The sequence below is a fragment of the Doryrhamphus excisus genome, linkage group LG17, assembly GCF_037039965.1.
Source record: "Doryrhamphus excisus strain RoL-2023G ecotype Guam linkage group LG17, RoL_Dexc_Guam_v1.1, whole genome shotgun sequence".
Taxonomy (NCBI): domain Eukaryota; kingdom Metazoa; phylum Chordata; class Actinopteri; order Syngnathiformes; family Syngnathidae; genus Doryrhamphus; species Doryrhamphus excisus.
The window spans coordinates 14971162-14996852 of record NC_136373.1 but is presented as its reverse complement, the minus strand read 5'-3'; the positions used below and the strand labels follow the sequence as shown (position 1 = coordinate 14996852).

At 40.5% G+C, this 25691-nt stretch overlaps 1 protein-coding gene across 2 annotated transcripts in view; it reads left to right on the top strand.

Annotated features, from left to right (window-relative positions):
- The window catches only part of col14a1a (collagen, type XIV, alpha 1a), a 131085-nt gene that overhangs the window by 82639 nt on the left and 22755 nt on the right, over nt 1-25691 (top strand). For both annotated transcript variants that reach the window (XM_058084545.2, XM_058084544.2), the window contains 11 exons: nt 1521-1660; nt 5807-5930; nt 13719-13862; nt 14050-14214; nt 14282-14320; nt 14397-14535; nt 16022-16164; nt 17786-17895; nt 21331-21489; nt 23081-23158; nt 23619-23705. In XM_058084545.2, coding sequence (XP_057940528.2) covers nt 1521-1660; nt 5807-5930; nt 13719-13862; nt 14050-14214; nt 14282-14320; nt 14397-14535; nt 16022-16164; nt 17786-17895; nt 21331-21489; nt 23081-23158; nt 23619-23705 — 1328 coding nt within the window. The remainder of the gene's footprint in view (nt 1-1520; nt 1661-5806; nt 5931-13718; nt 13863-14049; nt 14215-14281; nt 14321-14396; nt 14536-16021; nt 16165-17785; nt 17896-21330; nt 21490-23080; nt 23159-23618; nt 23706-25691) is intronic.

Genomic DNA, 25691 nt, shown 5'->3' with positions numbered 1-25691 from the left:
TCATGGGACGCTGTCATACTGATCATAAGCAGTGAGAATAACATTTTTCTTCATACATTTTTCCAAACCTAAAAACAGCTTTGTGGCATCAACAAGAGGGAAGTATCTCAGAACCCTTGAGAGAAATTAGCAAAGGGAGTATCACTCATGGACCAGCAATGTAAATTAGTAACTATTTGTAGGAAATGTTTAAATAATTTAGAAATCTACAGTATTATTTTTTTTATTCTTTATTCATTCAAACCCAGATGACAAATCAAGGCCGGGAAAAAAAAGTTTGTTCCCTAGAGAACATTGGCCGCTCGAGACAATCTGAACTCTATCTACTCCATCCAGTGAAATTTGAGGAGAAGATCCTTGGCGACCAAGAACTTGATGATTGATCCTGTGTGGAGACAGGAAGTTACGGACAATAACGAATAAAGACAGTCCCAAAAAAAACCCACAAAAGAGTGGAACCGCTTATTTTAAACATTCATTCATTCATTCATTCATTTTCTACCGCTTTTTACCACCCTGGACTGGTGGCCATGCAACCAATCACAGGGCACATATAGACAAACAACCATTCACACTCACATTCATGGCCGACAAAAATTTCTTCTGCTAATGCAGAATTTGTCATTCATTCATGCTGGAGCCTATCCCAGCTGACTTCAGGCAAGAGGCGAAGTACACCCTGGACTGGTGGCCATGCAGCCAATCACAGGGCACATATAGACAAACAACCATTCACACTCACATTCATATGTACCTATGGACAATTTGGAGTCGCTAATTAACCTAGCATGTTTTTGGAATGTTGGAGGAAACCAGAGTTCCCGGAGAAAACCCGCGCATGCACAGAGAAAACAAACTCCACACAGAGATCGCCGAGGCTGGAATTGAACCCTTGTCTCCTAGCTATGAGGTCTGTGCGCTAACCACTTCTCCGCCATGCAGCCGATATATTGGTATATGTTTGTATATTTATTAGTTATAAGGGATTATATGGGATACAGAGATACAATAAAAGGACCACAGCAACACAACTCAGTTAAGAGTAGTAATAATGTACATGTTGGTAGATCTGCACTAAAATTAAAGCAGTACCCCGTGCCCCCGTGGGGGGGGGGGGGGGGGGCGCCCGCCCACTATTTGAGAAGCACTGATGTATTGTATGACATAGAAAACCTTTCAGTCACATTGCTTTTAACACAACAGGGCAGAAGAAGTCCGTATCGAGTATCAAATGTCATACTTCTGTCCTGGTATCAGCATCCATCTTTTCCACAGATACCGATATCAAAATATCGAAATATGTGTTTGTGCCTTGCATCCATAGAAAGGCATATAAATCCAATGTTGAACTGATTATGTAAAAGTGGTTTATGATAGTTGCAATAGAGAAACCAATCCCATATTTGCTGTATTTTCATTTTCAGCAACTACAAGTATGTACAATATGTACTATATACTATATGTACTATACTATATGTACTGTATGTACTATAGCTCCATGTTTATGGTTGTTTATGCAGTATGCAAAGAGGCCAAAGCTGACCTAGCGTTCCTGGTGGATGGTTCCTGGTCCATTGGAGACGACAACTTCATGAAGATCACAAATTTCCTATACAGCACCATCGGATCTTTGGATCAGATCGGAACTGATGGCACCCAGGTGAGCTTTATGACCACGCCCAACACTACAAGTACTGTATGTCATCCAGGATCAGACTAGAGCTGTTCTATGTAGATTCCCCATGGACAAGTCATTTTTTTGTTTTTAACGTAGAGCCCTGTATTGAATTGATGAAGTCTGCACGGATGAGAGGTGGAACATCTTCTGAGACAACCTCAGTTCGATGCCTTGAGAATACAGGGTTTTGTTTTAGGGCACAAAACTTTTACTGCAAATATATCAGAGTTTTAACATGGAATACTAACAAGGGTGATTACACCCAAACAACTGGCTGGTAAAGACCTCACAGATGTTGTTTTCCACCACAAAAGAGTCTAACCATTCTTGCTTGGGGCGTGCCTCTACCTCTGAGGATAAATACTCGGATCTTGCACCATCCCCTCAGACGAGAGCTGTCTCACACTATCTAGTCGTGATGAAACTTGCTCAGATAAGAGGGGAAACATCTTCTGAGACATCCTGAACAGTTCAGTTACGATTGATTCAAGCGATGCTACATTTTGATTCATGTGGCTTTTTTATTTGTCAGCAAAGCACGTAATGTACGAGTATACAAAAACACTACAGTACAGTGGAATGGGCACCGGTTGAATCATTTTACAAACCTCATAGTTTGACCATTAAAATTTGATCTCTCTTCCAAAAAATTTGATCTCTCTTCATAAAAACGATACAATAGTTCAGTCTGATTCTGGCAGCTTCTGGCTGCCATGTTCTCGCGATACAGCTTTTCTCCAAGCAAGAACTCTCATCATGTTTTTTCGTGATACCCATACCAATTAAAGACCATATTCAACCACAAAACAATACATTTTTGATGCTCGGACCGCGATGACAACACAGGAAGATGCAGATGCTAGCAACACAAGAAGAGGCAGATGCTAGCCATCGCACAAAATGTTGGAAAGGAATGCGGCTGAAGGGCGGCATTACAGAATAAATGAGTCTTCAGTTAGAGGAAGGCTGCAACAGTAGGAGTACTGCAGCGATGTGTTTTAACGAGGATACAAAAACACTACAGTAAAGTGGAATGGGCACCAGTTGAATCATTTTGCAAACCTCATAGGTTGACCATCCGTGCCGCCCTGCTACATCTCTTATGTCATCGCTAGCTTTCTTGTTGCTAGCTTGTAGTTTTTGTGTGTTTGTCAGTTTCTCCCCAACAAAAACCACAATGTTGACGAAAAGTTCTGCGGCCAAAACACAAAAGGCAGATGCTAGCCGTCGCACAAAATGTTGGAAAGGAATGTGGCTGAAGGGTGGCATTACAGAATAAATGAATCTTCAGTTGGATGAAGGCTGCAACAATGGGAGTACTGCAGCAATATGTTTTAACGAGGATACAAAAACACTACAGTAAGTACAGTGGAATGGGCACCAGTTAAATCATTTTACAAACCTCATAGGTTGACCATCCGTGCCGCCCTGGTACATCTCTTATGTCATCGCTAGCTTCCTTGTTTCCAGCTTGTAGTCTTTTTATCTTTGTCAGTTTCTCCTTGACAAAAACCACAATGTCGACAAAAAGTTTTGCGGCCAAAACGCAAAAGGCAGATGCTAGCCGTTGCACAAAATGTTGGAAAGGAATGCGGCTGAAGGGCGGCTTTACAGAAAAAATGAATTTTCACTTAGAGGAGAGACTGCAACAGTAGGAGTACTGCAGCAATTTTTTTTACGAGGATACAAAAACACTACAGTACAGTGGAATAGGCACCAGGTGAATCACTTTGCAAACCTCATAGATTGACCATTAAAATTTGAACTTTTTTCAATGTTTAAACAAGAGAGAAATAGGAGAAAATATTAATGTCTAAGAAAAGTATATAAAGTGGATTTTTTGGGGGGGTTTGCAGCCTTAAAAAAATAATTTGGCTACTTTACTTCACATATTGCAGACTATTTTGCCTTTCTACAGCACCTTAATCGTGCATAAAGACCTCTACAACATTGCCAAGATGACCTTAATATATACCAAGATATGTTAATATTATTTTAATTTTTGAGTTGTCTATTCAGAATGGGAAGCTATGTCCTGTTTGGTAGCTGTGACCTCCCCATCACTCTGTTGTTGTCATTTTTGTGTTCTGTTCACCAAACCATAGTCAAAACATTTTAAAATGACAGCTATGTTCCCGACTTTATGCTAAATACTGTCCATCAAATTCCTAATGAGCCTATAGTTTTCTGCAAACAACAATGAAAGTAAGCGAGTCTTTTGATGTTGTCACAAACAAGCAACCCAACGTTTTGTAAACACAGTTTCTAAGTACAGTTTTTCTGCAGTTTTTTCCCCTGAAATTAGCATAAAAACATACATCCTTGCGCCAAAGTTGACAAACATGGGAAGAACGAGGTCAGTTTACAAAAACAGGATGAAGATCCCCCCCCCGAGAGAGCCTCGTCTGTTTATGTTGTTGCTTCTGCAAAACATTTAAGTGTCTCTTCTCATTTGCTGCCACTTTGTTTTGTGCCTGAAAAGTCTGCTTTCTGGCAAGTACACTCCAAACGCATTACACTTTGCAACAAATATCAAGTGGTTCCAGCACCGCCGCCTCAAGGCTATACCACCACGACTGGAAAACACTATTATCTTCATCCTTAGCATAAAATCTACCAGGAGCTATACTTTGAATCACGTTGCCAATCTCCTCAGCCTGAAAGCTATTCTACTATATCCGGTTCATCAATAATGCTTGGCTATAATAGACCCCCCCCCCCCCCCCATGTGCAATTTGTCACCAGTGTTCACCTGCCTCATTTATCACTCTGTTGAGGTGCTTGCTGAAGCCTTTTCTTCCATTCGTGCGATAGTCTTGAAACGGTGTGATACCCTCAACATGGCCGTATCCTTCTGGTGGTGGGCTACCGACACCAAAACACTGACCGCAATGAGAGAGTATGCGCTAAATAGAAAGCTGGCTGCTTGATGTAGGCCGACTTGAGCCAACATCAGCACCATTAGCAGTCTGGAGGTAATCGTCGTCCCTCTTTGGGAAATGCACTTAGAGCTTGCAAATGGTTCTTATTTGAGGAATTTGCATGTAAATATTTCTATTCATTCACTAAATACGCTGCTTTGGGAACTATATTAAGAACGCCAACTTAGTTGTGTTATTCCTGTGTTATTCCTTGAAAGTACTCATTACTCACTAAAATAACATTTTGGTTGCTGCTATGTCAAATACTATCTGCAAAATCAAATGTACTCACTCTGTGGGGTCGGCCTTTGTTGGATAAAATGGGAGCAGTTTTATATCATTAAGGAAACACAACATGTACTTTAGCTTTCATAACACATAATTTGGGCTTTTGGGGGTCTTTTTTTATGAATGTGAGTGTGAATAGTTGTTTGTCTATATGTGCCCTGTGATTGGCTAGCGACCAGTCCTGGGTCAGCTGGGATAGGCTCCAGCATAACCCCCTGTGATGGATGGATTGAAACCCATTTTTGATACACAGACTGTTTTTTGGGGGGGGATATTTTATTAGATAAATATTACTAGGGCTGCACAGTGTGGAGTGGTTGGCATGCAGGCCAAAGAGCTAGGAGACCGGGGTTCGATTCCCCCTTCTCTATGTGGAGTTTGCATGTTCAGCTGGGATAGGCTCCAGCACCCCCGCGACCCTCGTGAGGATAAGGATAAGCGATAGAAAATGAAGGCTGCACAGTGGTCGAGTGGTTTGGGTGTAGGCCACACAGCTCGGAAACCTGAGTTTGATTCCACTCTCAGCCATCTCTGTGTGGAGTTTGCATGTTCTCCCCGTGCATGCGTGTTTTTTCTCTGGGTACTCCGGTTTCCTCCCCCATTCCAAAAACATGCTAGGTTAATTAGCGACTCCAAATTATGTACCATAGGTATGAATGTGAGTGTGAATGGTTGTTTGTCTATATGTGCCCTGTGAAAAATAGTCGCCTATTCTGAGATGCCCGTACCTTTTGGTATCAATGGTGTTTATTGGTTATTCCATAACCCCTTTAAGACTTGGCAGCATCCGTGTGATGTTACATTGTTACATATGATGTTACATTGTTACATATGCATGTTACATTGTTACATATGCATGTAACAATGTCCATGTCTGCTATGCAGCATCTGTTGACTGTCAACATCTGACTTTGTACAGGTGGCCATTGCTCAGTTCAGTGACGATGCTCGGACAGAGGTCCAGTTGAGTTCCCATGGCAACAAGGAAGCGCTGCTGGAAGCGATTCAGAGGATCAGATACAAGGGAGGCAACACAAAGACAGGTCAGTACATCTGGTATTGATCCACAGATGTGGGGGGGGGGGTCTAAGAAGATATTTGAGCAGTCTACATTGGCGACCGTTGGCAGTTGCTCCGGACCTGAGAGTGTTAGTGTTAGGATGCTCAGCAGCAGATGGGCTTTCCCCAGGTGTAATATTAGATAGGAGAGTTTTCTCGACGGCTGTTTCCAAGGACAAGGACTGTCGCTCTTTGCATCATTTTGCTCGGAAAAACTTGATATTCCCATTTACAATTCTAATCCATAACAGCAGGACCAGTGCCATCTGCTGCCGTAATATTATCAAAAGGCACGAAAAGGAATAATGGATTTAAAACAGATTGTGTTCCCAACTGCTGGAAGTTCACAACAAAAACTTTTAATCCTAGTGTATGCCACCGTTTTTCCACAAAGAGTGTGTAGGAATTTGGATTTCCGGTTTGCGCTCATGAGATATTTGTTAAAACACTCACATACGCCACCCAGGAGAAAGGACTCCGAGGGTTTGAATACTTAAAAATCATTGTAGTTTCTGAAGCTCTTGTAATATTCATGTGAGAGCGTCAAGCTGTGATAGTGAGCACAAGGTGAATGTCGGGAACGCTGATGCGTTAATGAGGCTTTACAGGGAATACCGGTTGCTCTGAGCACTTCTCGTCTGGGTTTGGATCATGTGTCCTTGGGCTGATCTACTCATCATTTCTACCCTTGATGTATTTATCTCTACCCGATCCCTTCTTTTCCACCTTTTCTCTACTCTGGTGTAACCATGTCATTCCATCATTCCATCATTCCTTGGCTTCATTCAGTCATCCTTGTTTTCCTTTCCTGGTAAAAACAACCATACAGGAAACAAGCACAAATTATATTCAAGTCAGGCAACTTATCTCAAAGTACTCCAGGCCAAAATCCTGTCCTGTTTAAGGAATGCGGGGAACTGTCAGTGGGGGCGCAGGAGGCTTTCATTTCAATGCGGACCTGCCAACATGTACACATTTATAGTACTCAACATGGAATTTGACTTTTGAATATGCTTGCATGTTCGCCATTTTGTTGCATTTTCCTGGTTTCAGTGTGTACAATACAGATAAATATTACCAGTTTCTCTTGTATTTCAAATCGGGGGGGGTACTTTTTCTGGGGGGGGTCATAACAGAAAATAATTGAGAAGCACTGATTTAAGCCGACCTGTTGCTGAAGAATAGTCAAAATGATTTACATTTACAATTTCCAGCAAAAATATAAGAAAATATTTATACTTTTGGCTGCACGGTGGTCGAGTGGTTAGTGCGCAGGCCTCACAGCTAGAAGACCCGAGTTCAATTCCACCCTCGGCCATCTCTGTGTGGAGTTTGCATGTTCTTGCATGTTCTTGCATGTTCGTACATGTGTTGGTTTTTCTTCCCCCCCATAGACCCGAGTTCGATTCCCACATTCCAAAAACATGCTAGGTTAATTGGCGACTCCAAATTGTCCATAGGTATGAATGTGAGTGTGAATGGTTGTTTGTCTATACGTGCCCTGGGATTGGCTGGCCACTATTCCAGGGTGTACCTCGCCACTCGCCCAAAGACAGCTGGGATAGGCTCCAGCACCCCCGCGACCGGTAGAATAAACGGTAGAAAATGAATGAATGAATAAACTTACTTAAGATTTGTCAGATCAAAACACGATTGATGCATAAGAAGTCTATCAAAACAGGCAAATATTTGTATCTAATTTGTATCAAATTTTTTTCCCCCCCCCCCATTCCAAAAACATGCTAGGTTAATTAGCGACTCCAAATTGTTCATAGGTATGAATGTGAGTGTGAATGGTTGTTTGTCTATATGTGCCCTGTGATTGGCTGGCCACCAGTCCAGGGTGTACCCTGCCTCTCGCTGGAAGACAGCTGGGATAGGCTCCAGCACCCCCACGACCCTAGTGAGGCTAAGCGGTAGAAAATGAATGAATGAAAAATTGCAGGCTGCACGGCGGATTGAGTGGTTAACACACAGGCCTCACAGCTAGGAGACCTGAGTTCAATTCCACCCTCAGCCATCTCTGCGTGGAATTTGCATGTTCTCGCCGTGCATGCGTGGGTTTTCTCCAGGTACTCCGGTTTCCTCCCACATTCCAAAAACATGCCTCTCGCTGGAAGATAGCTGGGATAGGCTCCAGCACCCCCTCGTGAGGATAAGCGGTATCAAATGAATGAATGAATGATTAACCATGCTTCATTGGTCTGTCCTAAGTTCTTTTTTGGTCCACATATTACGTTCCCTCTTCCAACTTCATGAAACTACGCCCAATGTTTTTTTTTTCGATAATCTGAGAGGCTGGCAAACAAACAAACAAAAAGCAACAAAAACATAAGCTCCTTGGCTGAGGTAAAAATATCTCACTGCAACAACAAAGGTTTGGAGATGCGGCAAGGCTTTGCGTGCTAAAACAGGAAAAAGATTATTTTCAAATATTTTTATCTCTCACATCCCTGCTGCTGCTGCTGCTGATGATGATGATGATATGAATATGAAACTGCTCTTATACAAGGAGCCAAAATCCGAACTGACAGGTTTCCTTAACACACAAAGATTACTGGCTAATTAAGCCGCTGAACCGTAATCTACCGTCACGTTTATATCATTCTGTCTATTCTTTGTTGTTTTCAATCTTCTAATTGACTTCCTACCTACATTCTTTATCTTACATTGATTTTCTTGCTCTTCTCGTCACACAACCAAACGTTCCATGTCTGAGTTCCCGGATCATTCGTCCCCTATGATGATCTCTGCGTCTCACTTTCAACAAGGCTGGCTTCAGTAATTCCGCCATCCCGATGTGCGATCCCAGGACGGTCCAGAAACAGATGTACCACTGGCAGATTTTATAGGCCAAGTGCTCGATCATTTGTCATCGCTGACAGCTCTGTATAAAAAAAAAAAAAAAAGAGTTATGGATGTGGTCCAATAATTTGTTTTAGTTTGGTGTTAGGAACTGCAGACGGGGTTTATATAGCATAAATAAGCGGAAGCATATGAGCCTTCACGCTGTCACTCCTGCACGTGTTACATTCAAAGTGGGCTCGTTTTGTTCTCCTGCTACATAGCCAAACCATGAAACCAGAAAGCACATATAGCTTCTAATTAGTCTCAATGTCCTTGCATGCGGTAGTAAGCAGACGAGTGCGTGTGATATGAATGCAGAGGAAGAATCACAGCGTGGATCAGCTCCACTCTTAACACACCTGTCAGTTTGACTTTTAAGATGGCGGGGGCGGGGGATGTACAGAATGTAACTGTGGCGGATGTCTGCCATCCTCCAACATGTTCTCAAGGGAAAAGTTTAGCAGCTATAATTATTTTTATAACTGGATGTTGCCCGGCAACATAGGCGGGCGGCTGTGGGGGCTTTTTTTCTGCAATTCGTGGCCCTCGGAGAAACAGAGGTGGGCGCAAGTCAGTGGTTTGCAAGTCCTTAATCTCAAGTCCCAAGTCAAGTCTCAAGTAAAAAGTCAAGTCAAGATAAGTCATAAGCACTGTTTAGTGCAGGGGTGTAAAAAAATAAAAAATCAGGGGCCACTTTTACATTTTTTTTATCCAACCCATGCAGGTTTTTTATATGAAAAAAAATTTTTTTTTTAATGATGAATATATATACAGTATATACAATTTTTACAAATACTGTATTTCAACCTTTTTCAGTTTTTTTTATTGTAGTAATATTTTGATGTTAGCTTATTTTCCTACAATTACAAATTTCAACTTCATGCTATTTTCCCCAATAATATCATGACTTCACGTTTTTAATATTTTGTCTTTTATTTAGATCTTATAAAATTACTGCATTTTTTCGAATTTTTCTGTTTTTTTACATTTTATTTTAATGTTGAATTGTATTTTTAGAATGTTTCGAGGGCCAGTAAATTTGGCCCAGAATATTATATATAAATATTAAATATTAAATATACATACTAATTAATATTAGATATATTAATATAGAATATTTTTGTATATATATTATAATATTTATACATATTAATTTATAAAATACATTCATTCATTTTCTACCACTTATCCTCACAAGGGTAGCGGGGGTGCTGGAGCCTATCCCAGCAGTCTTCAACAAGAGGCAGGGTACACCCTGGACTGGTGGCCAGCCAATCACAGGGCACATATAGACAAACAACCATTCACACTCACATTCATACCAGTAATTTATAAAACTACATAAACATTAAAACTACATGTGCGTATATGTAAGTAAGTGTGTTTATAGACGAACAACAACAACCTACATAACCCCCGTCTCCCCCTATACATCGGATGCAGCCCAAAAACAAGAAACATCCTCCATTATTAACTCAGACACTCCAGTGAAAACCCAAGAAGGATGAGAAAAAAAAATGTTAATTGAGAGGAGCGCTTGTGTGGATTGATGGTGGTGATTGTTCATGCCATTATCAAAAGGTCATATGGAGCGTCATGAACTATAAATACTAATATGGATGGGCAGGAAGTAAGAAATGGCAGACCTCCAACAAGTGTGTTCATAATAAACCAATCAGTCAGGATCATCAGGACAGATTCATGATCTTTTCCCATACAGCGTTATACTACATGTGCTTCTCAAATAGTGGGGCAGCCCCCCCCTGGGGGGGGGGGGGCGGACAGTGTACAATATGTACACATTTATAGTACTCAACATGCAATTTGGGGCTGCACGGTGGGCAAGTGGTTAGCATGCTGGCCTCGCAGCTAAGAGACCCGAGTTCAATTCCACCCCTAACATGTGCCAGTTTATATCTTCTCACAGAACAATACTACAGAAATGAAAGTGAAAGACATTATTGTCTAAATAACATAAGCATGAAATTGACCACGGCGGTCAAGTTGCACGGCGGTCAAGTGGTTAGCGCGGAGACTTCACAGCTCAATCCCACCCTCTGCCATCTCTGTGTGGAGTTTGCATGTTCTCCCCGTGCATGCATGGGTGATCACTAAACTCATCACACAGCAACTTAACACTCCCATATATAATCCGTTATAACTAATAAATATACAAACATATACCAACATATCGGCTGCACGGCGGTCGAGTGGTTAGCGCGCAGACCTCACAGCTCGGAGACCCGAGTGCATGTTCTCCCCGTGCTTGCCTGGGTGATCACTAAACTCATCACACAGCAACTCAACACTCCCATATAATCCCTTATAACTAATAAATATGCAAACATGTACCAATATATCGGCTGCACGGCGGTCGAGTGGTTAGCGCGCAGACCTCACAGCTCGGAGACCCGAGTGCATGTTCTCCCCGTGCTTGCCTGGGTGATCACTAAACTCATCACACAGCAACTCAACACTCCCATATAATCCCTTATAACTAATAAATATGCAAACATGTACCAACATATCGGCTGCACGGCGGTCGAGTGGTTAGCGCGCAGACCTCACAGCTCGGAGACCCGAGTGCATGTTCTCCCCGTGCTTGCATGGGTGATCACTAAACTCATCACACAGCAACTTAACACTCCCATATAATACCTTATAAATAATAAATATACAAACATATACAAATATATCGGCTGCACGGAGGTCGAGTGGTTAGCGCGCAGACCTCACAGCTCGGAGACCCGAGTGCATGTTCTCCCCGTGCATGCGTGGGTGATCACTAAACTCATCACACAACAACTTAACACTCCCATATAGTCCCTTTATAACTAATAAATTTACAAACATATACCAATATATCGGCTACACGGTGGAAAAAGTGGTTAGCGCTCAGACCTCACAGCTTGGAGACCCGAGTTCAATCCCACCCTCTGGCATCTCTGTGTGGAGTTTGCATGTTCTCCCCGTGCATGCGTGGGTTTTCTCCGGGTATTCCAGTTTCCTCCCACATTCCAAAAACATGCTAGGTTAATTAGCGACTCCAAATCGTCCATAGGTATGAATGTGAGTGTGAATGGTTGTTTGTCTATATGTGCCCTGTGATTGGCTGCCCACCAGTCCAGGGTGTACCCCGCCTCTCACCCCGAAGACAGCTGGGATAGGCTCCAGCACAATGAATGAATGAACAGGCAATTTGATTCCTGATTTTCCTGGTTTCAGTTTCAAATCCAGTCTGTACAGTACAGATAAATGAATAGATATGATCAATTTTTGTAGTATTTCGAATGTGTGGGGGTGTGGGGGGGGGGGGGCATAACAAAAAATAACTGAGAGCCACTGTACTAAATAGACATTGAATGAGGTCCAGTACTGTATGTTCTTACAGTTCTTACAGTTATTTGTCATTATCTAACAAAAACATCCAATATTTAACAATTCCCATAACTGAGATTAACAACATTTCTTGTTGTGCTCTTTCTAATGAAAAGTTTCTGTGCAGTGGTTGGGTCTGAAAAACTTCCCCAAGTGTCTGGATGCATTTTATTGACTGATTAAGTCCATTTAAGTTTAGCTATGATTGGACTTTTAAAAAGTTCATCAACTTTCAACCTTTGTGACATGTTTTTGTCTGGGTCAGTCTTATCTGTAAACATCAGGCGCTCATTTAAATACGCTTATTCTAAATGCTAATGGAAAAAGCCTGACCTTCACTGGACTGGTTGCAGACTTTGTAGGTCTCTCATTTTCCATGCAGAAATTTTCAGGCATCGTGTATTTCATTAGTGCCTGAGTGCAGGAATTAAACTTGTAAAACTGTAATTTGTGAATGGATTAAATTGTGTAGCGGGTCAAAAATACTCCATAATGGAAGAGATGTGCTTTAATTAAATTAGTGCATGTATAATGTTATAGTATGCCGTATTATCATCCATGCAGTTGTTGCACATGATATAACTGTATTGCTTTTAGGCAGCAAATAAACATAAACAAAAAGTATTCATTCATTCATTTTCCACCGCTTATTCCTCACGAGGTTCGCGGGGGGTGCTGGAGCCTATCCCAGCTGTCTTTGGGCGAGAGGCGGGGTACACCCTGGACTGGTGGCCAGTCAATCACAGGACACATATAGACAAACAACCATTCACACTCACATTCATACCTATGGACAATTTGGAGTCGCTAATTAACCTAGCATGTTTTTGGAATTTTGGGAGGAAACCGGAGTACCCGGAGAAAACCCATGCATTCACTGGGAGAACATGCAAACTCCACACAGAGATGGCCGAGGGTGGAATTGAACCCTTGTCTCCTAGCTGTGAAGTCTGCGCGCCAACCACTCGCCCGCCGTGCCGCCAAACAAAAAGTATATTCATTCATTCATTTTCTACCGCTTTTTCCTCACGAGGGTCCAGGGGGTGCTGGAGCCTATCCCAGCTGTCTTTGGGCGAGAGGCGGGGTACACCCTGGACTGGTGGCCAGCCAATCACAGGGCACATATAGACAAACAACCATTCACACTCACATTCATACCTATGGACAATTTGGAGTCGCTAATTAACCTAGCATGTTTTTGGAATGTGGGAGGAAACCGGAGTACCCGGAGAAAACCCACGGATGCACGGGGAGAACATGCAAGAACATGCAAACTCCACACAGAGATGGCCGAGGGTGGAATTGAACCTGTGTCTCCTCGCTGTGAAGTCTGCGCGCTAACCACACGACCACCATGCAGCCGAGAATAAACATGGAACATGAAAATAATATATGTGTAGTTTAACAGGATATATTAAGACAGGGTGGAATTGAACCCTGGTCTCCTAGCTGTGAGGTCTGCGCACTAACCACTCGACCACCGTGCCGCCAAACAAAAAGTATATATTATCATAAATTCAAACTGATTTCTTTTGTCCTTTTGTCAGGCCGAGCCATCAAGCATGTGAAGGAGTCCATTTTCACGTCAGATGCTGGAGTCAGGAGGGGGGTACCCAAAGTCCTGGTTGTCCTCACTGATGGACGTTCACAAGACGATGTGAATAAAGTGTCCAAGGAAATGCAGATGGAAGGTTCGTATTATGTTCATCTAACTCGAAATGAACCATGTTTGCATTCCATGTCATAAAATTGGACTGCAGTGTATGACTGTTGTGCGTTTCCATCTCCAACTCCTCATTATCCGCATTACGTCTTCACGCAGATGATCATCTGTAGGTGTTTTCAATGACATTGAACTCTAACTAATCCCATTCCTAGGATACATCATATTTGCAATCGGCTTTGCCGATGCAGATTACGGAGAACTAGTCAACATAGCCAGTAAGCCTAGCGATAGACATGTCTTCTTCGTGGACGATTTGGATGCGGTGAAGAAAATCGAGGAGCAGCTTATTACTTTTGTCTGCGAAGCCGCCACTGCGAGTGAGTAATCCCACTTATAGCGTCGAAAGCAACATTAAAGGAACATTAATTTATTTTTACCTTTCAGCTTGTCCATCTATTTTGATGAGCGGAAACGCCATGGCGGGTAAGACGGGGACATTTACGTGATTTCATAGACAATCCCATAGAAGAGAATTTGATCTGGGATCTGTTTCCTGCAGGTTTTCGTATGATGGAGAAGTTTGGCCTGGTGGAGAAGGAGTACAGCACCATATCTGGAGTTTCTCTGGAGCCAGGCTCGTTCAATAGCTACCCGTGTTACCGGTTACACCGCGATGCCATGGTGTCCCAACCCACCAAGTGAGTCAAGATCCGAAATCATCGTTGAAAATGTTTGTTTGTGAATGGTTAGTGAGGTGTCACGAAAACAAAAAAATATGAACATCAGTCACCATTCTGCTTGAATTTGGTCAAAATTTGTTTTTTGGTTAAAAATCTACATTTCTCTGTAACCACCCTATGTTTTACTCCCAATTTATAAAGACACAAAAAGGCTAAAAACAAACTTTTTCCCTGATGAAAGAAGAGAGTCTAAAGTTTCTTTATGTAGTTTTAATGTTTATGTAGTTTTAAAACGTATTGGTATGAATGTGAGTGTGAATGGTTGTTTGTCTATATGTGCTCTGTGATTGGCTGGCCACAAGTCCAGGGTAGAAGACAACTGGGATAGGCTCCAGCACCCCTGTGATCCTCGTGAGGATAAGCGGTAGAAAATGAATGAATGTATTTGTCAAATTAGTTTAGGTTTCTGTTGCATTGCTAAATTAATATAGTATACAAATATAATAATATTATAATATATATATATATATATAATACCCTGTGATTGGCTGGCCACCAGTCCAGGGTGTACCCCGCCTCTCACCCGAAGACAGCTGGGATAGGCTCCAGCACCCCATGACCCTTGTGAGGGAAAAAGCATTAAAAATGAATGAATCTACATTTCTCTGTAACCACCCTATGTTTTACTCCTAATTTATAAAGACACGAAAAGGCTAAAAACAAACTTTTTTCCTGATGAAATAAGAGAGTCTAAAGTTTCTTTTAATGTTTATGTAGTTTTGTAACTTATTGGTATGAATGTGAGTGTGAATGGTTGTTTGCCTATATGTGCCCTGTGATTGGCTGGCGACCAGTCCAGGGTGTACACTGCCTCTCGCCTGACGACAGCTGGGATAGGCTCCAGCACCCCCCGTGACCCTCGTGAGGAAAAGCGGTAGAAAATGAATGAATGAATAACTCATTGGTATGAATGTGAGTGTGAATGGTTGTTTGTCTATATGTGCCCTGTGATTGGCTGGCCACCAGTCCAGGGTGTAGCCCGCCTCACGCCCGACGACAGCTGGGATAGGCTCCAGCACCCCCGCCTCATGAAGCCTCTGTGAACAATACAAGAACACAGACGCTAACTGAACTTCCAATGTTCACCCGCAGTCCAAAGAATTCCAAACTTCTCCGCCAAGCGCCTTTAAATTTAGCCTCGTTAATGGCAAGTGTTCGTTTTTTTTCCCAGAAGTGACATTGACAAGAGCGCTGAAATCATTTGAACCTCGTGTGCTCAGAGTAGCCCCCCCCCACCAAAAAAAAAAGCTAGATTTTCCTGATCAAAAGAAGACAGCACTCACAGACAGTTTGAGGCGGCTCAATGCTCTCTCACAGAAAAGAGACCCGGAAAAGACACCTAGTGGGTGCATGCCTTCGGGGCACACTTAACTCATCTTTTGTATGTATGTGTGTGTGTGTGTGTGTGTGTGTGTGTGCGCCCGTTCTCATATGTTTGTGTCAGGTACCTCCACCCTGAAGGCTTACCTTCTGAGTACACCATCTCCATGATGATGCGCCTGCTTCCTGAGACGCCACAGGAGCCCTTTGCATTGTGGGAAATCCTCAATAAAGACAGCGAGCCATTGGTGGGACTCATACTGGACAGTGAGTTGATTTCATTTGGCTCTCTAGCTTGTCATTGGCTCCATATGTAGAAATGTGATGTATTCTGCAGCCTCAGCACCTCCCGATAAACGATGCATGATGCAGCAATTTTTGAAAGTCAAGGTAGGGAAAATCGTTTAATTAGAATGTAGATTTATCAGATTTTTTTTTTTTTTTTATCAGAACTGCTTCAAAATGGGCTGCACGGCGGTCAAGTGGTTAGCACGCAGACCTCACAAGCTAGGAGATCAAGGCTGTGAGGCCTGCGTTATTTTTATTTTAATATATTATTTCATAATATTTTCACTTCAAAAAATAATTTAATTTATTTATTTAATATTACAACCACAGTCTTCTAAAATTGAGGAATTATGATTTTTTTGTCTTAATATAATACTTTTTTGTTATTAAATTATAATTATGATTATTTTCCCTTCATATTGTTTATTGTTATAAAGGACAACTTAAAAAAAAAAACAAATCACAAATACATAATATTAATATTAATACATTTTCCCCCAAAATTAGGGTTGCCTTACATTCAGGGTCATCTTCTTCAAATCAATTAATATTTTTTTTCTGTCCTAATATGTCTTAATATATCCTGTTAAACTACACATATATTATTTTCATATTCCGTGTTTATTCTCGGCTGCATGGTGGTTGTGTGGTTAGCGCACGGGGTTCAATTCCACCCTCGGCCATCTCTGTGTGTGAGTTTGCATGTTCTCTCCGTGCATGCGTGGGTTTTCTCCGGGTACTCCGGTTTCCTCCCACATTCCAAAAACATGCTAGGTTAATTAGCGACTCCAAATTGTCCATTGAGTGTGAATGGTTGTTTGTCTATATGTGCCCTGTGATTGGCTGGCCACCAGTCCAGGGTGTACCCCGCCTCTTGCCTGAAGTCAGCTGGGATTGGCTCCAGCGCCCCTGCGACCGGTAGAATAAACAGTAGAAAAATGAATGAATGAATAAACTTACTTAAGATTTGTCAGATCAAAACACGATTGATGCATAAGAAATCTATCAAAACAGGCAATATCTGTATCTAATTTGGAAAAACAGTACTTCTGGCAAGCATCATGGGAAATGTAGTTCCTTCAGTGTAAACAAAAAACTAATCTACTACAATCTGCAGTCTATTTTACTCCACATCAAAATATTACTAATGTAAACATTAGTACAACTGTACATTTTTTTTAACATTAAAAACAACATGCAAAGTTATAGCCACCTGGCCACCAGTCCAGGGTGTACCCCACCTTTTGATGAAGAGCTGGGGTAGGCTCCAGCACCCCCGCGACCGGTAGAATAAATGGTAGAAAATGAATGAATGAATAAACTTACTTAAGATTTGTCAGATCAAAACACGATCGATGCATAAGAAGTCTATGAAAACAGGCAATATTTGGGATAGGCTCCAGCATCTCCCGCGACCCTCATGAGGAAAAGCGGTAGAAAATGAATGAAAACTTCAAAAAATGTGAATGAGGAAGTACAAAAAAGTTGTATGCTTTGGATCACGATCTGTTCTTTAGCATGCAAATACCAATGTATTATTTACATATAAGGTTATTTATCATTGTGTGTGTGTGTTCCTCTCAACTACTAACTCTTGCAGGTTCTGGGAAGAGTCTGACATTCTTCAACTATGACTACAAAGGAGACTTTCAGACTGTCACCTTTGAAGGAACTCAAATAAGAAAACTTTTCCATGGCAGTTTCCACAAGGTTAGTCTTTTTTTTTTTTTTGCTTAAAAAGTTTTGGTGGTGTTTGGTATTATAAAAAGTGAAATTGTCCTCACAGAATTATTCAATTTGCCTTGGGGTGCTCTGCTTTTTTTTTTTTTTTTACAGTCAGTGACAGTATTTCACTGTCTTATTTAGATTTTACTCATTTAATTTGCATGTCATCTATCCCAACATGAATTTTTCAATCACAGTTCACTGCTTCGTAATATAAAAGCGGATGTTAAACAACCTGCTGATTTATCCGCATTAGTGGAAATATAAGCATTTTTACAAATGAGTTTTCTGCCTTACTTTATGATAATTACTTTATCAAGGTCACTACTGAGTAGTTAACGCCGCAGCTTCAATTCAAATAGGTGCGCACATTTCAAGCAGCGGTGCGTACGAAAGGATTACTGTGGACATAAATCCACTTTTTTTGCTCTTAAGCGGTGAGGTGGGAGGGATTGAGACAGGCCAAACTGCAAAGATAAAAGTACGAGTGAAGTGACATTTTCTTGACATTAAGCTGAGCGATTAGTGAAGTCATGACAGCACACATCACCAGTAACACTTAATGCAACTGTAAACCTTTAATGCTGGGCGGGGGGTCGAACATATTCTTAAGAAATTCTGTTTTTTAGGTCAGTGGTTCACAAACTTTTTACAGTCGTGTAACCCTTCAGAGATTTGAAAATCAAATCATCAAAAACGGTCGGTACCAAGAGGGATCCTACATATCATTTATTTTTGTTTATTCACAATGGCTATGGTTGAAGTCTGGATGATACCAAATTGGAAGTAAAGGTTTAACAACCTATAAATGTAGTTAGAATGTTCTATTCTCATGTTAAACGATGCTAAAGTTTCAGATAATGAGGTTTGCTTATTTGGAAATTAGTCCGGAAAGAAGTTTGGGATGGGTCCAAACACTCTGTTTCGGAGGGCGTTGCAAAACTGTTCCTTTGTGATGTCACAGAGGTGCGGGCTTCTTTATGGGCACTTTATGTCCTCATGCTAGCTATGCTTCTCTGTTTACAACGCAAGCTCAGACAGAAGTTATCGGAGCAAGAGAAAACTATTTTTGTCTATTTTAGACTGTATTTTACACGGGACTGTTTTTCGTGAACGTGAACCCCCCCCCCCCCCCCCCCCGAAAAGTGCGTTAATGTTGGACACACTGGGTGCCCTCATGTCAAGCTTCTGAGCTCCACAGCAGCAATGGTGCCTGTGACAAAGTGTGTCCGACAATGAGTGTGCCTCCTCGGGCTGGCAATGTTGGAGGCAGCACCTCCGGAGCTCCATCGCATCAGTGGTGCCTACGTTACCACTCTGAGTTCATACATAGTAAGTCAAGGGGTCTCCAGCCAGTAGATCATGATCTGCTAGAAGCTCCTAAACACTTTTCAATTAGCTCTCTGAAGACATTCATCCCACGACAGTATATTAGAAAGTGGAGTTTGTTTGTATTAGGAAGCACTTTGGGCGTGTGACCAATCACAGCGGAGTGGGCATGCCTGGAGGCCAATTAAATCAGACTGCTTTGGCCGGAATTCAACGAAATACATCCGTAATAGGTGCAGATTCCGAAAGATCTAGAAAGTTTTTTGTGCTGGTCATTGTGTGTAGCTGTTCTATAGGAGTCCACAACTCAATACAAAATACAAAGGGTCGAAAAAGTAGCATAATAGGTCCCCTTTAATGCACAAAATAATGATCAAACTTACTTAATAATGCACAGAGCAATGAACAACTTCCCCTTTCTGTTCCGTGCTATTCATGCTATGAGGCGTTCAGGCGCCAGTGGTTTTTAATTTTTATTAACCCCCATCACAGTTGAGTACGCGTACCACATTTTGGGAGCCTAGGTTTTAAATAACTGCATACATTTCAAAAGAAACTTTGTCGAGACTTGGTAGGTTTTAGCACATATTTGTCTTTTCTGCCATTGTTTAGCATTGTTTGTACTCTTTGAAGATAAGAACCAGTGGATAACAAAGCGTTATGGATTGGATTCTTCCGCTCACAGCACAATAGAGTTAATAAGTACCCCCCCCCAACATGATATGTGCAATATAAGTGATAATGCATCACTCTCGCTGGAAGAACCAAAAGCAATTTGTCTCTTGTCTGGAAAGTGATAACTAAGACAAAACAAACGAGGTGCTGTTGACGTCTGAGACATTAGCTTTGGATGAATCGTGAAACGCAAACAATGTGTTGCTCTTTTATTTATTTGATTTTTTGCCTTGATTTTCTTTTGTTTCATAAAAACAAACAACCTGCAGTCTTGCGGGTTTATCTGATCAGGTTGATACAATAACAACATCCGACTTCCAAAAAGGCTGTGTCGCCTTCACATTCACTTTTTGTTCATCCGACCATTATTGAACAGACATTGATGTGGTCATTGTTTTTAATGACATTTAATGAAAGTTACTATGGTACCCATTATGTCATTGTATGGTCATATCACCTCGTACTTCGGTACGTGACAAAAAATAAAATAAAATAAAATAAAAAAAATTAAACTAAAATAAATAAATAAATACATACATAGAATTAATAAAATAAATAAAATTAAAAAAAATTTAAATAGTTTTTGTAATGGATTGATGAAATATTTTAGCCCAAATAGCAATGACAATTAATGACAGTTATTATGGTACCCATTATGTCATTGTATGGTCATATCACCTCGTACTTCGGTACGTGACAAAAAATAAAATAAAATAAAAAAAATTAAATAAATAAATAAATAAATAAATACATGCATAGAATTAATAAAATAAATAAAATAAAAATTAAAAAAATAGTTTTTGTAATGGATTGATGAAATATTTTAGCCCAAATAGCAATGACAGTTATTATGGTACCCATTATGTCATTGTATGGTCATATCACCTCGTACTTCGGTACGTGACAAAAAATAAAATAAAATAAAAAAAATTAAATTAAAATAAATAAACAAATACATACATAGAATTAATAAAATAAAAATTTTAAAAAATAGTTTTTGTAATGGATTGATGAAATATTTTAGCCCAAATAGCAATGACAATTAATGGTAAAACAATAAAAAAGATTTAAATTAAATTAACATAAATAAAATAAATAAAATAAATAAAATAAATAAAATAAATAAAATAAATAAAATAAATAAAATAAATAAAATAAATAAAAACTTAAATTATATTAGGAAAGCAGGAAGTGAACAAATGTAACAGTTACTGATTGTAAAAGTACCAGATGGAGGGGTAGGATTTAATAAGCTTTGCTTCTTCCTACTCCTTTTGGACATGTGGAACTGTGAACTGATTATGTGATGCATTCAATTGTAATCTGATGCATGTTCAAATGAAATATAACCATTACACAAATATTTGAATGTTCCCATTAGGCAAACTAATGCATCTAATTATCCTCTCTGTTTAGCTGCATGTAACCATCAGCAAGACGGCGGTGAAGGTTGTGTTGGACTGTACTGCCGTTGGGGAAAAAGGCATCAATGCGGCTGGCAACATCACCACGGATGGTGTGGAGGTCTTGGGGCGCATGGTGCGGTCTCGAAACCGACGGAGCAACTCTGCCCCGGTGAGTATGGAGTTCTGCGTGGCTTGTTTGCACGTTAATTAAATGATTAGGATGGTTTCCGTTTTTTTTTTCTTCCATTGGTTTGGCTGATTTCTTCAAACAGAAATGACATTATTAAGATCATTAACTCCATAGCTCGCCTGCAAAAGCTCATATATCTCTCAAAACTGTTCACTCATGCTTCAAAGCTAATTTCTTCAAAGGCCCTACTCAATTCTCTTGGTTCTTTTAGCAAAATACAACAAAACATATCATCCCTTTGGCATTATGTAAGCACTGAAAGTGAAATGTTTCAATAATAATAATAATAAATAAGAATAATTATAGTAATATACTGTTATATAAGGACATAAACAAAAAACTAGGACAATTATGTAGCCTTCTTCTTCTCCTTTCTCTTTGGACTTTTCCCTTCAGGGTTCGTCACAGCAAATCAACGCCTCCATCCAACCCTGTCTTCTGCATCTGTCTCTCTCTAACACCAACTACCCTCGTGTCCTCCTTCACTGCATCTCCTCTTTGTACCTCCTCATGTTATTTTAATAATGCAATTTTTGTTTCAACAAATGAGCCAGACCAGAAAAACTGTTCACTTTTTGTACATCAAAGTACTTAAAAAAGGGCTTTTACATTGTTACCTCATAATTACCAGTCATAAAATAATTAATGGAATACATCGGCATGGACCCTCGTGCATGCGTGGGTTTTCTCCGGGTACTCCGGTTTCCTCCCACATTCCAAAAATATATGTACTAGGTTAATTAGCGACTCCAAATTGTCCATAGGTATGAATGTGAGTGTGAATGGTTGTTTGTCTATATGTGCCCTATGATTGGCTGGCCACCAGTCCAGGGTGTACCCCCGCCTCTCGCCCGAAGACAGCTGGGATAGGCTCCAGTAGAAAATGAATGAATGAATATCGGCATGGAAGGAACACCTCAATCACACACAGTATGTTGGGAACCATACCATTCATTCATTCATTTTCTACCGTTTATCCTGAGTGCTGGAGCCTATCCCAGCTGTCTTGGGGCAAGAGGCGGGGTACACCCTGGACTGGTGGCCAATTGACGACTCCAAATTGTCCATAGGTATGAATGTGAGTGTGAATGGTTGTTTGTCTATATGTGCCCTGTGATTGGCTGCATGGCCACCAGTCCAGGGTGTACCCCGCCTCTCGCCAGCTGGGATAGGCTCCAGCACCCCCGCGACCCTCGTGAGGAAAAAGTGGTAGAAAATGAATGAATGAATGAATGAATGAACTTGTGTTGTTACATATTTCCGAGGTTAATGTTTTGAGTCTTAAGCTGCTGTGTGATGAATTTAGTGTTCTTTGTAAGACTGTTTTATTGTTATACTGTTATATCATTTTTTTAATATATTAGGAAAGCAGGAAGTGAACAAATGTAACGGTTACAGAGGGGTAGGATTTAATAAGCTTTGCTTCTTCCTACTCCTTTCGGACATGTGGAACTGTGAACTGATTATGTGATGCATTCAATTGTAATCTGATGCATGTTCAAATGAAATAAAACCATTACCATTACATATGAAGATGTCCCACTGATTCCAATTTTACATCTATCTGCAGTTCCAGCTCCAGATGTTTGACATCATCTGCAGTACTTCCTGGGCCAGCAGGGATAAGTGTTGTGAACTGCCAGCTATGGTGAGACCATCACTCCAAACACACACATACGTCTGAATGTGCAGCAATTTGGACGATATCCCAGCCTGAGATAATCAGACCCATTAATGCGAGTGCCGATAAAAACCAGAATGACAAAAAACTGAAATGAGATCCAAATGAAGTGGAATCAGTGGCAAGGCATTAAACAGCACCTGCAGTAAGGGGGGGGGCAATTTCATTTATGAGAATGAGCACCTTGAGGGAAGAGCATGTTTTCATTTGTCGCTTTTGGACCGCATCGACAATACTGTGACTTGACGGACTATGAAACAGTAGCGGCCATCGGCCATCATTCCAGGTATCAACTTATTGCCACCCCTATGTGAGTAATGGTATCACCTTCTCACAATCTGTTAATACTCTTTAATTGTGAAACATTGGGGTAGGTTTTTAAAAAATAAACAGTTTGAGTCTGTGTACTAATGTGTTTATGTTACAGCGGGTTGAAGAGGACTGCCCCTCAATGCCTCACTCCTGTACCTGTTCCCAAGACAGCAAAGGACCCCCAGGACCATCCGGGCCCCCTGTAAGGTCCCATTGTTTTCTTGTCTGCTTTTATGAAGCCATTAGCTACGTTTACATGACAAGTTTTTTTTAGAATCTTTCCGAATGACCTTTCCGAAAGCAATAGTATACATCAGGGGTCTCAAACTCAATTTACCTGGGGGCCACTGGAGCTAGGTTCTGGGCAAGGCTGGGCCGCATCAGGTTTTCCAACAAAAAAAAAAAACGCATTTATTAAAAACAGAAAAATATACAAACTTTTTCAGTGCTTTGGTTCCGCTTTTCTACAATAAAAGCTCTGATAAAACATTCCACTGTTCTCAAATATCTCAATTTTTATTTTTCTGCACAAAATAAGATGAAAAATAAATAAACAAATCAAGAATAAAGAAAATCAATCAATCAGTAATAAATAAATATAATAATAATAAAACAGCAAATAATAAAAACTTAATAAACCACATATAGTTGGTGGGTAGACAAATTATTTTTTTCAGATTAAAATGAACAAAGCATTATTAGAGCCCTGTAGACATGACAAAACAAAACTATAATCACATTTATACTTTTTTTATTTACAACATAATGCACAACTGCAGGGTCTTGAGACACATGCTAACTCGCAAACTAGAGAGCTAGCGACCTAAACGGTAGCCTCCAAGTTATTTCCTTTCAACTTAAAAAGCCAAAAACTTACCACTTCCACATGGATAGCGAGGATAACTATTAACATTTATTTAACTTTTAACATGCAGGTCACATTTGGCCCGCGGGCCGTGTGTTTGAGACCCCTGGTATACATGGAAAGGAATATTCCACGAAAGCTGCTTGCCAACCGCCAATAAACAACAGAAGAAAAACACCACGAAGAACAACGCAGTCTGACAACTTTCCGATTGAGCGGGTACAAGATACCTCAATCGGATTGGGGAAAGGAATATTCCACCCTTATGAATCTGATTATATATTAATTTGGATTGGCATTTTTTTTTTTCGGAATGAGGTGTATACAAAGGTTAGACTTTCTGTTTGAGCAAATAAACCGAATGCAATTGGAATATTTGGGTCCATGTATACATGGCTAGTGTCTCACTTATTTGTACCTCAGCGCATTTCTTCCCAGCCCTAAATTCCCAACAGTTGTTCATTCTGTTTAGTTCTATAATCAAAAAGTTTGGAGCAAACACTTTTGATTAGCGGCACTACAATGTATTTCCCAAGAAACCTCATTTTACAGAAGTGGTTTCTGAACATGGTGAAAGTTAATTCAAACATTTTGTCGGAGAATAATTATCTGACTTTTTAAAAGTTGGTATTTTCGATACCAAAAGTTACTTTGGAGTAGCTGAATTCCCCTCGCAAATTAGTAAGCAAAATGGGATGTCCTAAGAAAGCAAATGAAGTATCTCATTTCAGGCCTGAGGCTTCTTGTCTTTAGTCTTATTTTCTTGGCAATTTTCTATACATCCTTTGTTTTCCGCTATTTACTTGCCCCTCTGTATTCTCTCTATCACTGTCTGTCTCCACCACCAGCACCACGTGGTTTGAGACCATAATGAAAGTTAGTCAGACACAATTCTCATTGTTTTGCATCATATTTTGGTCCATTTTGTCATCTGCAACCCCCACATATCCACACACCTCAGTCTTCTTCAATATATGCTAATTTCCTTTCATTTGTAGCGCTAATATAGTGCAGTTTAGGAATACTAATATTTAATATTCACGGTATGGTATCTCATTTTCAACGCCACCTCCATTTGCACAGAATGTCAGACATTTTTTTTATTATTATTAGTTTGACAGTATGCAGTTTGCATTATTCATATAGAAGCAATTGGTGCATGAGATTTAGCATTCAGCTAATTTCGCATAGCTCGGCTACTTCTCTGAAATAATCTCTATCTCGTTGTCACCTCTTAAATCACATTTTACCCGCACTATGATATGAGTATAAATATTGGTGCCTGGCGGAGTGCTGCAATGACGTCAGCCTCCCTCTGGCTGG